General features: G+C 36.2%; 1 protein-coding gene across 13 annotated transcripts in view; it reads right to left on the bottom strand.

Annotated features, from left to right (window-relative positions):
- The window catches only part of BRSK2 (BR serine/threonine kinase 2), a 454,430-nt gene that overhangs the window by 18,173 nt on the left and 423,978 nt on the right, over positions 1-12,279 (bottom strand). For 6 of the 13 annotated variants that reach the window (XM_087716534.1, XM_087716471.1, XM_087716542.1 and 3 more), the window contains one exon: positions 5,596-5,643. The exons of the other annotated variants lie outside the window; for them this stretch is intronic. In XM_087716534.1, the coding sequence (XP_087572660.1) occupies positions 5,596-5,643 (48 nt within the window). The remainder of the gene's footprint in view (positions 1-5,595; positions 5,644-12,279) is intronic. 13 annotated transcript variants of the gene reach the window in all.

The raw sequence follows: 12,279 nt of genomic DNA, 5'->3' as shown, positions 1-12,279 counted from the left end.
TACACTTTCTCAGTTCTCTGTTCCTTTCCTATATCCCTTCTCTTCCTCTCTGTTAGATCTTCTGGTACTACATTATACACTTCCCTATCTCAACAGACAGAAACAATGATAAACATTTTCTTTTAATGTTAGAAAGTTCCACAGATGAAGCAGACCTACAAACACACATAAAGAAGATCCCAATGAAAACCACGTAAGCTTTTCATGAGATATGGAGGATCATCTAGTAACTCTCTTCTACCAGTTGTTGTCTCTAAGGTGAAATTAATCACAAGGCTTCCAGTTTTTCCCACTGAGCTGCTGTTTCAACATTCTGCGATATAGGAGTCTCAGCAGGTCACCACATCAAAAGTAGACAGAATTACCACCCTTCTGCATTTCAGCTGAGATGGATCTTTTCTCAATGGTGCTTAAAATTTCTAATTAAAACATTGCCATCTTTGCTGTTAATTAGTTCAAAGAAAACACAGAAATGCTCTGAAGGAACCATCCTTATGTGTTGGCTGAAGTTTATCACCAGCAAGAAAGTCAGCAACTTTTAAGTCCCCAACTTTAAAACTGCATCATTTAACTGTATGTGTGTATTCAGCACAATGTTCGGTCTTGGTATATTTAATTATGTTCTCTTACAGATAAATAATCAACTTTCACTGTGTGGCAGAGATGTATGAGTAACTTTAAGGATTTCTAGTAAGAGGAAGAACCCTAACCTTCATCAGTGTCCAATTTGATTCATGGATGAGATGGTAGCAGAGGGAGATGGCAGTAACGGTTGATCAAATTAGGGTTAAATTGGCATACAAGCAGTAGATATTTTGATAAAAATTTTAAAAGTTCAATATTGTTCAATATCACAGTACATGGAATTAGTACGGTTCCACAATATCTTGATGCATCTCATGAATGAACTTTTAACAATATGCTCAATGATCTATTCACCCCATAATAAGAGATAATCATGGATAAAAAGTTTGTAACTGACATTCTTAAATAATTCACAGTGGATCAGGAATTATTTGTGATCCTTAATTAATAATGGACAATATAACAAGAAAATCAGCTACTTTCATTATTTTAGAAATCTTCAACTGAGATGTTGGATGACAAAATAATGGTTTTAAGTGGTTGAAGTAAGTATATATAAGTTGTCTATGTTAAGTTAACAACACAAATGGATATCCTCACTGATAAATTTTAAAATGTTTTATAACTTAATTTACACACATCCCAAAGTTTTATGCTTAGTCTACAAATGTTTCTGCTCCAAAGAAGATGATTGGCTGTCATAAGCAATAGGCTTGTATAATCCATTTTATTGAGTCTGTAGCAAGAGGGCACCAAGTCCCACAGGAATGGCATTAGTCAGCAGTTGGAGCATTCAGATTATAATAAGCTGAGCAAGTATCCTTAGCTGTGATATCTTTCAGCTACCAAATGCAAAGTCTCAAATGCTGCAGGCTAGTGCCAAGCAACTCTTTCTAATCAGCAGCCTCAGTGGTTCTGAAATATCTGCATAATTGGGAATACATCTCATAAGAACCACAGCTAGTTAGAAAAGAACATTTAACTCCACATTCTCAGGAATTGGGTCATGCAGAATAGTTTTTACTTTCTTTGGATCAGGTTTAATTCCTACAACTGTTTTTCTAATATAATAAACTCTTGAAGATGAAACTGGCGTTTGTTTAATTGGTTTTATGGAATCCTTCAAAAACTGCTCTCAGTTTATCACAGAGCTCCTCAACAGTTGCTGGATAGACAATAACATCACCAATATAACTGCCTTAATCACAACCACAATTAATAATAAAGGCCATCCAATGGAAAGATTCTGGTGCCATTTTTAACCAACTTTGGTGGCCTCTCACTTAGCAAAAATCAGAGCAACTTGCACAACACGCAAAATATTGTCTATTAAGGGCACAGTGGTGTTCTTACCCCATATCCTTATCTCATATTCTTAGGTTGACAGATTTCATTAAAATCTGAATTTGTACTTTTCGTACAATACCATTTGCCAACATTTTGTTTAATTCATTCCTCTCCAGTCTCAGGCAGCAGGCACAATAGACTCATCTACTATAACTATGTGAGAACATTCAGTAATTCAGTAGATAAGCCCTTCAGACAAGACATTGTTTCAGTCTCTCCAGCTGATCCAGCTGACTCTGAGAATGAGCAATTCTCACTTATAATATGGCTCAGAAGTCTCTCTCTGAAGGCTATGAAAGGAAAAGGTCTGGACAAGCAGTGGTTCTAAATCTTCTTTGATAACATACATAAAATCATCAACCGTATCCAAGCCAACATCATAATAAAGCAATTAAAACACGTGAAAGTATTGGGCTGCCCCTTGGGTTATTTATTTATTTTTGTCAGCAGCCACTTAACTCTTTGCTTTTAAATGGTGCATGACGGCATTTACTACAAACAAATGCCCATGAACTCCTAGTATCAGTCACCCTCTCTAACTGCTCCCCATTAATACTCACAACTTACTTTTATTCAACATTCTCAAAATAAAGTCTTCCTCATCCTCAACGTCTATTGTTGTAAAGGCCTTTAAAAACTTTCTCCTGTACACACTCATTTCACATTTTGTTAACATGATTAACCCATGTTTTCTTGGAGCAAATGCCATCTGTATGTCCATGTCCTCCCCCATAATATACATTTATATTGTTCCCGTGAATAGTGCAATAGTCCACAATGATTACAAAGAATTTCTGATACTATATTCCCGGTCCCATTTTAGCTACATCTTGCTGGCTTTTTATCATTTGGCAATTAATCAAAGTATTTATAGAGATGCTATTCATGTAAGTGACTTTTTTGTTAAGTGCTTTTGTGATTTGATCATGGTAATGCTTTATCCAGTCGTAGCTTTATTTTTTATTATTAAGATACTCACAATTATTGGTAAATGCATTTTTCACTATTTGATCTGCAGTGTTATCTGTTTTTAAATGTCCTCACTCATGTTTTAGCTAATTTCCTAAGTGCTTTAATCTAGGCATCTAAAGAGTCAATAGGTGTTTTTATTCTACATCCAAATTTCAACTGTTCCATCAAAACATTCCTGTGCTGAGTTCAATAGTTATCCTAAACCTCTTCAGAAATAAGCTGCCTTTTTTCCTGATAAATTTGAAAAATGAAAGTTGAACTGCAGTTTCCAACAGTTTAACCCTTCAAATAGCCATCTTATTTGCCCAGTTTGATAGGAAATCCATAACATGTAAATACCTTTATCCATTGCATTGAAATTCAGAAGTTGGAGAGCAACAAGACTAGTGTGAACTATGCTTATGCAAATTCCAATGTTCATCACTGATCATTGTATTATTTCTTAGGGGATTCTAAAGAAAGATTCCAGAGTAAGATGTGATTTAGGTTTCTTTTCTATATAACAAACTTAGATATAATCCTCTCAATAGTGTCTCAATCTTGTCTCCTTCTACATTCCATTCCCCTTTCCCTTCTGTCTCCGGCAATGTCTCCTGGGACTTATAGTACTACACTGCACAGTCTTTAATTGGCAAAATCCCCATAATTTTGTTAACAACTTGCCAAGTAGGATTTTAGAGTTACATAGCAAATTTGAAAAGTCTGTCTGGCTTCATCTCAGATCCAGAGTCACTCTTAGGGAAGAATGAAGAACAGTTAAATAGCTGATTCATATGCTTATTAAAGATTGTGTTAGCTATATGCATTTTATATAATTGTTTAGGAATTATTATTCCTAAATAGTAGAAAATATGCATGCTTGTTCACTTTGCTTAGAACATACTACTGTTTTGTATATCAGTGTCCTGACAGCTAGAGTTGCCATTGCTACTTTCTAACTGTAGCAACAGACTGATAATTATTAACTTTTCTTTAGAATTGTGGGCAAATCACTTTGCAAGTTTCTTATAAAATAACATAGCAGATAAAGAAGACATTCTATATTGATCAAAAGAGCAAGTAATTTCAAATGGTACAAAGGCAAACCTGTAATTATACTAGAATGCCTCGATAACATCTGGATATTTTTACCCATAGGTATTATACATATGCTCAAGAATTTCTTCTTATCTACTGCCTTTAAAATTCTGTTTTTCATGTGCCATTATATTATCCCGTGCTACTGACAAAAATGGCATTAGACAAGCTTCAGATAACATAAGACTCCAGATGGAACAGAATATGCTTATACTGATGTGCACTGTAATTAACCTGAATGAACATGGTAAGTTTGGGGATTGTTCCAGCATCTTGCTTCTGGTAACTGGAGCTTAGGGGTGAGAGAAGATCTGATGTTTCTATGAAGAGGTTAAAGACCTTCCTAGCATTTAAATGACTCTCCAGAAAGACATTGGAGATGATGCATTCTGATGACTGCAATAATAAATCAAAGCAATTTCCCCTAGACAATTGAAAGACCCCTCTCTGGTTGAGCTATTAGAAAATAATAAAAAAGGAGTGGTTTGCCTAGGCCAGATTCGATCTGTCCAGATTTGACATTTGGTCTATAAGTTTCAAAGCAGCTTCAGCCACTCTGATGTATAATTCCCTAAGTGCATTAATCAAGGAATCTAAAGAGTCAATAGGTGCTTTTATTCTATATCCATATTTCAACCGTTCCATCAAAACATTCCTGTACTGAGTTAAATATTTATCCTAAGCATCTTCAGTCTTGAAGTAAGGTTCCTTTTTCTCCTGCTCACTTATCAGCATGGCAAGTCTTGCAACTTAAACAACACAAACTGGCAAATGCAATTCAGGTACTGTGAAGTGGTAATTCTTAGCTGCTGAAATGCAGCAGGGGCATACCATTTTAACTCTGATCTCTGGTATTAGTCTTCCTTCAGAAGTTTTCTTTTCTGTCCTTTTTTTTTTAAGAATAAGAGAAAGAGAGAAATGCTTGGCAGTTGACAGAGTTGAGAGGAACAGGATAATGTGTAATCTCAACCCAGACCAGATAAAACACTCAATGGAAACTTGAGCATTTCCTGTTACTTGAAACTGTTACATTGAACTCCCATCAAAGCAAAACAGAGAGCTGGGTTGGAATTAAATTTATTGCATGTGCCAAACTAATCATCTCACTGAATAAAACAAGGATTCGTTTCATTTATAATGGGAGAAAAACAGAGGTTGTCACACTGGTTGAAAGTGGGAAATTAAGCAAGAACCTTATCGTCTCCTTCTCAGAAAGAATTGTGAGGAACAGCAGCGAGAAATGTGGCACAGAGTGCAAAGCAGAGAAAAGATTATTTGAATTTAAAGCCAAAGCAAAGGCTCGAAAGCAAATATATACACACCACTAGGCACCCGGGTGAGAGGAACTAGTGATGGTGCAAGAATATGAATTTGCAAAACAGTGAAATCATAAATACATAAATATTGTGCTGTTTGAAACAAGGCAAGTCTGTGCACAAGTGCGCATTGTGGGAGAAAACGGAGAGTGCTACGTATCCCAAAGGCAAGCAAGCAGCAAGCTGGTTGTTTATAAAAGAGTGTTTAAAAGATGAAATACTTCATAGGAAAAGAGGTGTTGAGCCATCATATTGTTCAGTGAGGGCTAGGAAGAAAAAGTGGAAGGGAAGTTCTTACCACATTTAGAAAGTCTCCCAGTCATCAACTCCATACAGTTAGTGGTGTCTAGATCGCAAGGATGGAAAGAGGAGGAAGGGAAAAATATCAAAAAAATGATTTCCAGAGCTCTATGTATACGGTAGGAAGATAACAGAATTATTTCCTTGAGCAGAAAGCATATTATATGGGCACGGCATAGCTGCCCCAGATTGTGATTTTTCTTCTCTGATTAGCGCTATAAAAGTATTTCGAAATCAACACTCAAGCACAAAGCAAACCTTTTCTCTGTTACATTTCTCCTGTCTAATATTGGTGTTACAATAAACCTGCAAACATTGGCGATCAGAATCTTGATTAATTTCAGACTAATGTTGTAAATATCTTCACCATCAGAGATATAAATGAAGGATTTTAAATAGGTGTTTTGATGTTTACAACACAGAATTGTGTTTCCAATCATACATGAATTGTTGCATTCATTATATAGAACATAAACACACAAAAAAGGAATAAAATATTTCACTAGGCTGTATACGCAGGGAAGTCCTTCAGACATGGAGAACTTAAACTTAGGCAGATCAAATCAATGCACCCAACATGATGATCGGAACATTCTACAACCAAAAGCAAAACAAGATATTGCATGTCAAATTCTGTGGTCCCATTTCTCACCCAATGCCTGGACTGTAAATAATAAGACATTTTTATGTTTTCCAAATAATTGTGTTTTACTGAAAACAATAATACTTCTGTCTTAATGTTCAAAGTGGTTCTAAAGAGGGAGGGAAAAATATATTGAACTATTCTTTGGATTAAGTTAGTGCTGCCAGCAACTTACTGCCAGAACTGCTGTAAACACATCTATAATTAAGAGAGATGGAACTAATCTCAGTCCAAAGGATGAAACAGCTGTTCTTCCAGGCGTGTGCTTTTCACGAACATGGCAGAAAAATAAAGGACTGTTACATTTGCAGCAACATGGAGGGCAAGAACTAGATATTTTGAATTGGGTCAAGGTTTCCTTAATAGTAGCATAACCATGGCAAAATGGTCTGAACGTTGTATGGATGCAACTATATTTCGACACAAATTGAATCATAAGATGGCCACAGAAACAATGGGCCATCTTAAGGATTTTTGATAGCACAAATAAAGATATTGCTGTCTACGCCTGCTTACAACTTGGGTGTTAGCTTAAGCTGGAAAGTACAATTGAACATATTGCTTTTACTTCCCATCTAGTGCTTTTTTGCCCCATTTTCCTCTTTTTCAAGCTTGATGTTAAATTAAATTAAGTCTTTTCATTAGGTATTTTACAAAACATGCTCCATCATAATTCTGGCAAAAACATCCTTTTGAGAAAGACTCTAAATTATTTAATTAATACAAAGTTCCATTTGGTCATTATTTTGCCCTTTTTGGCTTCTGGCCCCATAATATGAGTTTTGTACCATTTCTGCTGTAGCTACTAGTGCCTCAGCAAGTCATTATCTGGTATTTCTTGGCCACAATAAGTAGTTTAGAATTATTTATATACTTAAATAATTTATATGGCTGCCCATTGCAGAGCTTAAAACTATAGCTACAAACAGCAATCTGGGATGCTTGAAGTTAAACAATACCTCATAAAAATTTCATCAATGATTTGTTATTATAGAAATGGCCGGTACTTAATAAATATGTATAGCAAAAAGTTGAGGTTTTAACTCTGTTGTATATCCCACTGCACCAAAAACAAGTTGGAAGTCAACTGCTTTCCCCCCTCCTTACCTTGCACCCATTTCCCCTTCTTTTCATTTCCCTATTTTCTTATTATCTTTGTTTCCATTTTTATTTTATATTATAATAAACTTCATTTAAAAAAAAGCTATATCAGCAGTGGAGTTATCAGAATTTCAAAGTGGGCTGGTTTCACAGTGCAGGTGCTGCTGCTGAGAAATCAGGATTCCTGGGTCCAACAAGGTGACTATTTGCAAAGTTACATAGAAGTACATTGATTTGGAAGTGATGGGGTACTTTTTGAGGGGAGGGCAGGAAGGAATGGAGAATTTTCCAAAACCTGAAAAGATTGTTCATTTAAGTGCCCCACCATCAATTTCACTTGTTTTCCAAAGATTCAGATTTTACCTGAAGGGGAGAGACTCTGCGTTAAAAATTATTCAAATTTATTCCCAACATTCTTGACATTTCATCTTTTCTCATGAAATAACCCCCAAGAGGGATTAGCACTGCCCAAGCTATGTGAGGGATATTTATTTATGTATTAAATTTATATGCCGTCCATCTCACTATTGGAGGGACTCTGGGAAAATACATTCTAGCATCCTCGTTCTGCATCCTTATAGGTTGTAAGCATGCTAGCAGAAATGGTTGATTTAGCATGGTCAAGGGCTGTGATGGTGGCAAGCGAAACCATATTTGCTGGCATACCAGGCATCCACTCTGGAGCACATGCGTACACTGACCAGCTTATTTTCGGCCTTCTGGAGGGCCAGGGGAGGTCATTTTTGCCCTCTCCAAGCTTCAGGAAAGCCTCCGGAGGCTGAAGAGGGCAAAAAACAGGCCCAACGGGTAAACCGGAAGTTCGTTCCTGGGTCGCGCATGCATGTGCAGATGGGTGAAGAGTATTGAATTAGTGTGGGCACATGTGCGTGCACAATAGTATGCAAACAATTGTGGCACACCATAAGAAAAAGGTTCACCATCACTGGTCTAGGGTTAAGGTGGCTCTAGAACCTCTAATGATTTATTGCATGTTGGAAAGTGTAGTTTTGGTCCAGGCAATTATGTGGCTTTTAGTATGTCTTTAATATACTTTTAATATTGGACTATTGTATGACATCAGAGTCTTCTTGGAGCTGAATAGCCTCAACTCAACCCAATACCTCTGAAAAAGATTAGCTTATTATTTTTTTAAGGGAAGAACAAGAAAGCAAAAAGAAAACTATGCATTAAATGAACTTGGAGCAAGAAGTGAAATTGGACTGACTATAAAGCAAATAGCATCCCAAAGAATTATATATGAAGAAATACTGTGTGGCTTTTAAGAATCAGCTGAGAAAGAATACACTTTTTATGATATATACAGTATATATTTGTACAAGCCAAAAATTTAACAGAAATAAAGGATTTTATTTAAAAAAAATTGGGGAAGTTTGCAAACAATGTTGCTGTAACAATGCATTTTTATGCAGTCCAGTCTAGTTAGAAGAGAAACAAAGGCAATCCTCTGAAAGGCAGTTGATGAGAACAGCAGAAGAAGCCTGTTGCCTTCATATATGGCATATAGTCCTACAGAAAGCAATGCTCTACTATGGAATTTTGGATCGAAATAATGCTCAACCGGAGAACTGGTTTGGAGGAGTGCTGGTTCCAGTGACCCAGGCCAGCAAACCACTACCGGTTCGAATGAACCAGTCCAAACTGGTAGGAACCCACCTCTAGGATACATGCTAAAACTGGAAACTCATTCAATATAGCAATAGCAACAGCACTTAGACTTATATACCACTTCACAGTGCTTTACAGCCCTTTCTAAGTGGTTTAGAGTCAGCATATTGCCCCCAACAATCTGGGTCCTCATTTTACTCACCTTGGAAGGATGGAAGGCTGAGTCAACCTTGAGCCTGGTGAGATTTGATCTGCCAAACTGCAGGTAGCCAGCAGTCAGCAGAAATAGCCTGCAGTACTGCACTCTAATCACTGCGCCACCACGGCTCAATATAGATAATTTTCAATTTTTCAGTAATCAAATGAAAGGTGAACTCTGTCTACACATGCAGTGAGATACAATATAGTGTTAAGCTTAAAGTGGTAAAACATATTGTGAATATAGCCTTTCCCTTTATGTCTAAACTCCATGGAGGAAGAAAACTATTCAGTAGAATCCCAATGTGCTACAGACACTTAATTTCTTTGAAATATCTCAAATATGCAGTTTCATACAATGTTTTATACAAGCAATCAAGGGCATTTATAAGCCAGGGTCTTTCTAGGACTGTACTAACTATTGTCATCTGTACTTTTAAAAAAAAATGTTAGAATCTATATCTGTTTCAATATGTTACTCTAATGTAAAATAACACTCCAGTTTAAAACTAATAGTTCTGGTGTCCTCAATGTGACACTTCTGAGTACCAGTGTACCTATTGACTCTTGAATCTTGTATTAGAAAACAAAACCCATGTTTAATTACACCCTGGATATACTACAGGAATAGCACCTGGGGAGATTGAGGCTACTTCCCCACTGATGCATCAGGGAAAATCCTTCATTTCTAGAGACTGCTTAGAACCAAGACCCATGAAATAATATTTCACTTTCTGATCTGGTTGCTTCCAAGTCTGAATTCTTACATTCCTGTTATGGGAACATTTATATTTACTAAAGAGCTCTTCAGATTACCCAAGTATTTTTAAAAACAGTTAGTTATGAGCAACCTGAAGAAACCAATTTTCCGTTATCATAAATCTGTTTCTCAATTCTATTTGCTTGCACTATTGTAAGAGCAAAAGAGGTTTTAATGCTAGTTTGAAGAGGAAATAATCCAATTAACAGGACCAGAAGAAGGTACATCTTGTCTGTCATCACACACTCATTGTCAACTTTCCTGTATTTCTAAATGCTGGTACTTGGAAATAACACTCAAAAAGTTTAGAAACTACCATGGTAGAGCAGAGGGAATTAGACTGAGTAATATTTAAAGTAATGTTTCATAAAGTAATATTTACTTTATGAAAGAATCATATAGAAAGTTAATATGTTCATAAAGCCTGCTGGTAGAGAGACAAGGTCACAATTCATACTAATTGAAACATTATTTGTTTTGCAAATGTAACTTTTTACTAAATGGCATAAAGTTAGGCAGGTTCCTTTTCAGTCCAAAGCTTTAAGGATTTCTGAGAGCAAAAACTGTGTTCCATGGGTCAAGCTTCTTATGATGATAAAATCATTTGTGCAATTAATTTCTATAGGCTTATTTTATTGTTAATTCTATATTCTGCCTTTTGTTCAGTCACCCAAGGCAACTTACACAGGGCTCCCTCCCATCCATTTTATCTTCACCATAGCAATCCTATCAGGTAGATTCACCAAAGACACCCAGTGAGTTTCCATGGCTGTCATTAGGTTGACATTGACATTAGGTTTCCCCAATTCCAGAGAAACTACTGAACCCTGATACCACACCAGTTATCCTAAAGCCTTGATCCAGATGAGTTAAAAGTAATAAGCAAAGTAAGTCCCAAGAAGCAGAAATGAGAATGAAGACAGTACTTAAATGGAATACAAAGGTGTGAAACACAGACACACCACTGAGATGAGATGCATGTAGAGAAAAACCTGATGACCACCAACACAGATGTGGACTTGCAAAGAATGAGAAACCACAGAGACCAGTCCTGTTCTGAAACCCAGGTGAGCCAGTTTAATAAACTGGGTCGGGAGAATTAGCCAAGGATCACCTCCATGAAGTCACAAGTCCCTGCTGGCAGTGTTACAACTAGAGACAATATTCACAAGTATATCACCTAGGCAGGAGGGAATATCTGTTGATATACATTATGTTAGCTTATTCCCTTCCACAGTATAGTTCATTCATATAGAATATCCAACCACTCACCTGGAATATCCAATCATTCACCTGATTGGAAAAATTGGGAACACTATTTTGTTAAAAAATAAGTTCTCCAAACCTCTTTAAGAGGCTAGACTTAGATGAAGTAATAACAACTAATGCATCTTTTTACATAAATAATGGTTCCTCATAGACTATGAATTGGTTATCAATTACTTAGGTTGGGAAAACATCCTGCTAAACTGAAGATGGTTATTATTTCCTAAATAAGAATATGGTGTTGGAATGAGAGTAGCATTCTTTCAAGTGGTTAGTCAACACTCATGTGGCACTGATTAAGGGATTAACTCTTTATTAATCCTCTCCCATTTCAATATAAATAGCAAGCTATACTCCTCGGAAATTGTCTTCTTGTGATGCCTTTCTTGATTACTGCTCTTATTCAATTATACCTACACTTTTGTTATAACTTAAAATTGTGTCTACATGCAAATTGCTCATTTCTTATCAAGAATTCTAACCAGCCAGACATTTATTTTAATGTGAAGTCACATGGTGTGGCGGCTATTCCTTAACTTTATTGGGTATCAGTTGCATATGGAAAGTCCATTTTCTGCAGTGACTGGCCAAAACTTTAAGATTATAATGCAGTCTAGCAGTAGGGCCAAAATTTGTGATAAGGAACAGTCTGATCAGGCTAAAGTGTTAATGGACAGAAAATCAATAAGCAATCATTCTGCAATGTTCATTTAGTGGGTTCTTATCCTTTCCTGTTATTCATTAGACATTTCTTTCTCTTTTACTAATATGAATAACTACCTATACAAAATATGCATATGTATGTACATATACATACACTATTTGCCCATAGTTAAACGGCATACATTTTGCACATAGAAGATTCTACCTCATTTTATACCTGAATGTCTGGAAAAATCTATGCTTAAAACCTAATGTATCGATTGAGGAAGCTGGAGAAAAGGATACAATATAAACAACTTCCAATTATCTGAATATCTTGTAAGTCTTTTTCTATTCCAGCTCTCAGTTTCAGATACTGTTTATCCCCTTTCATTTCCATATTACATTTGCCTGCAAATGCTTACATAAATTATCTGAAAAGGTTA

Source organism: Thamnophis sirtalis, unplaced genomic scaffold (genome assembly GCF_051295495.1).
Source record: "Thamnophis sirtalis isolate CommonGarterSnake01/CBP01778 unplaced genomic scaffold, rThaSir2_p1.2 scaffold_1, whole genome shotgun sequence".
In the NCBI taxonomy this organism is placed as follows: Eukaryota; Metazoa; Chordata; class Lepidosauria; order Squamata; family Natricidae; genus Thamnophis; species Thamnophis sirtalis.
This window is presented reverse-complemented; position numbering and strand designations above follow the sequence as displayed.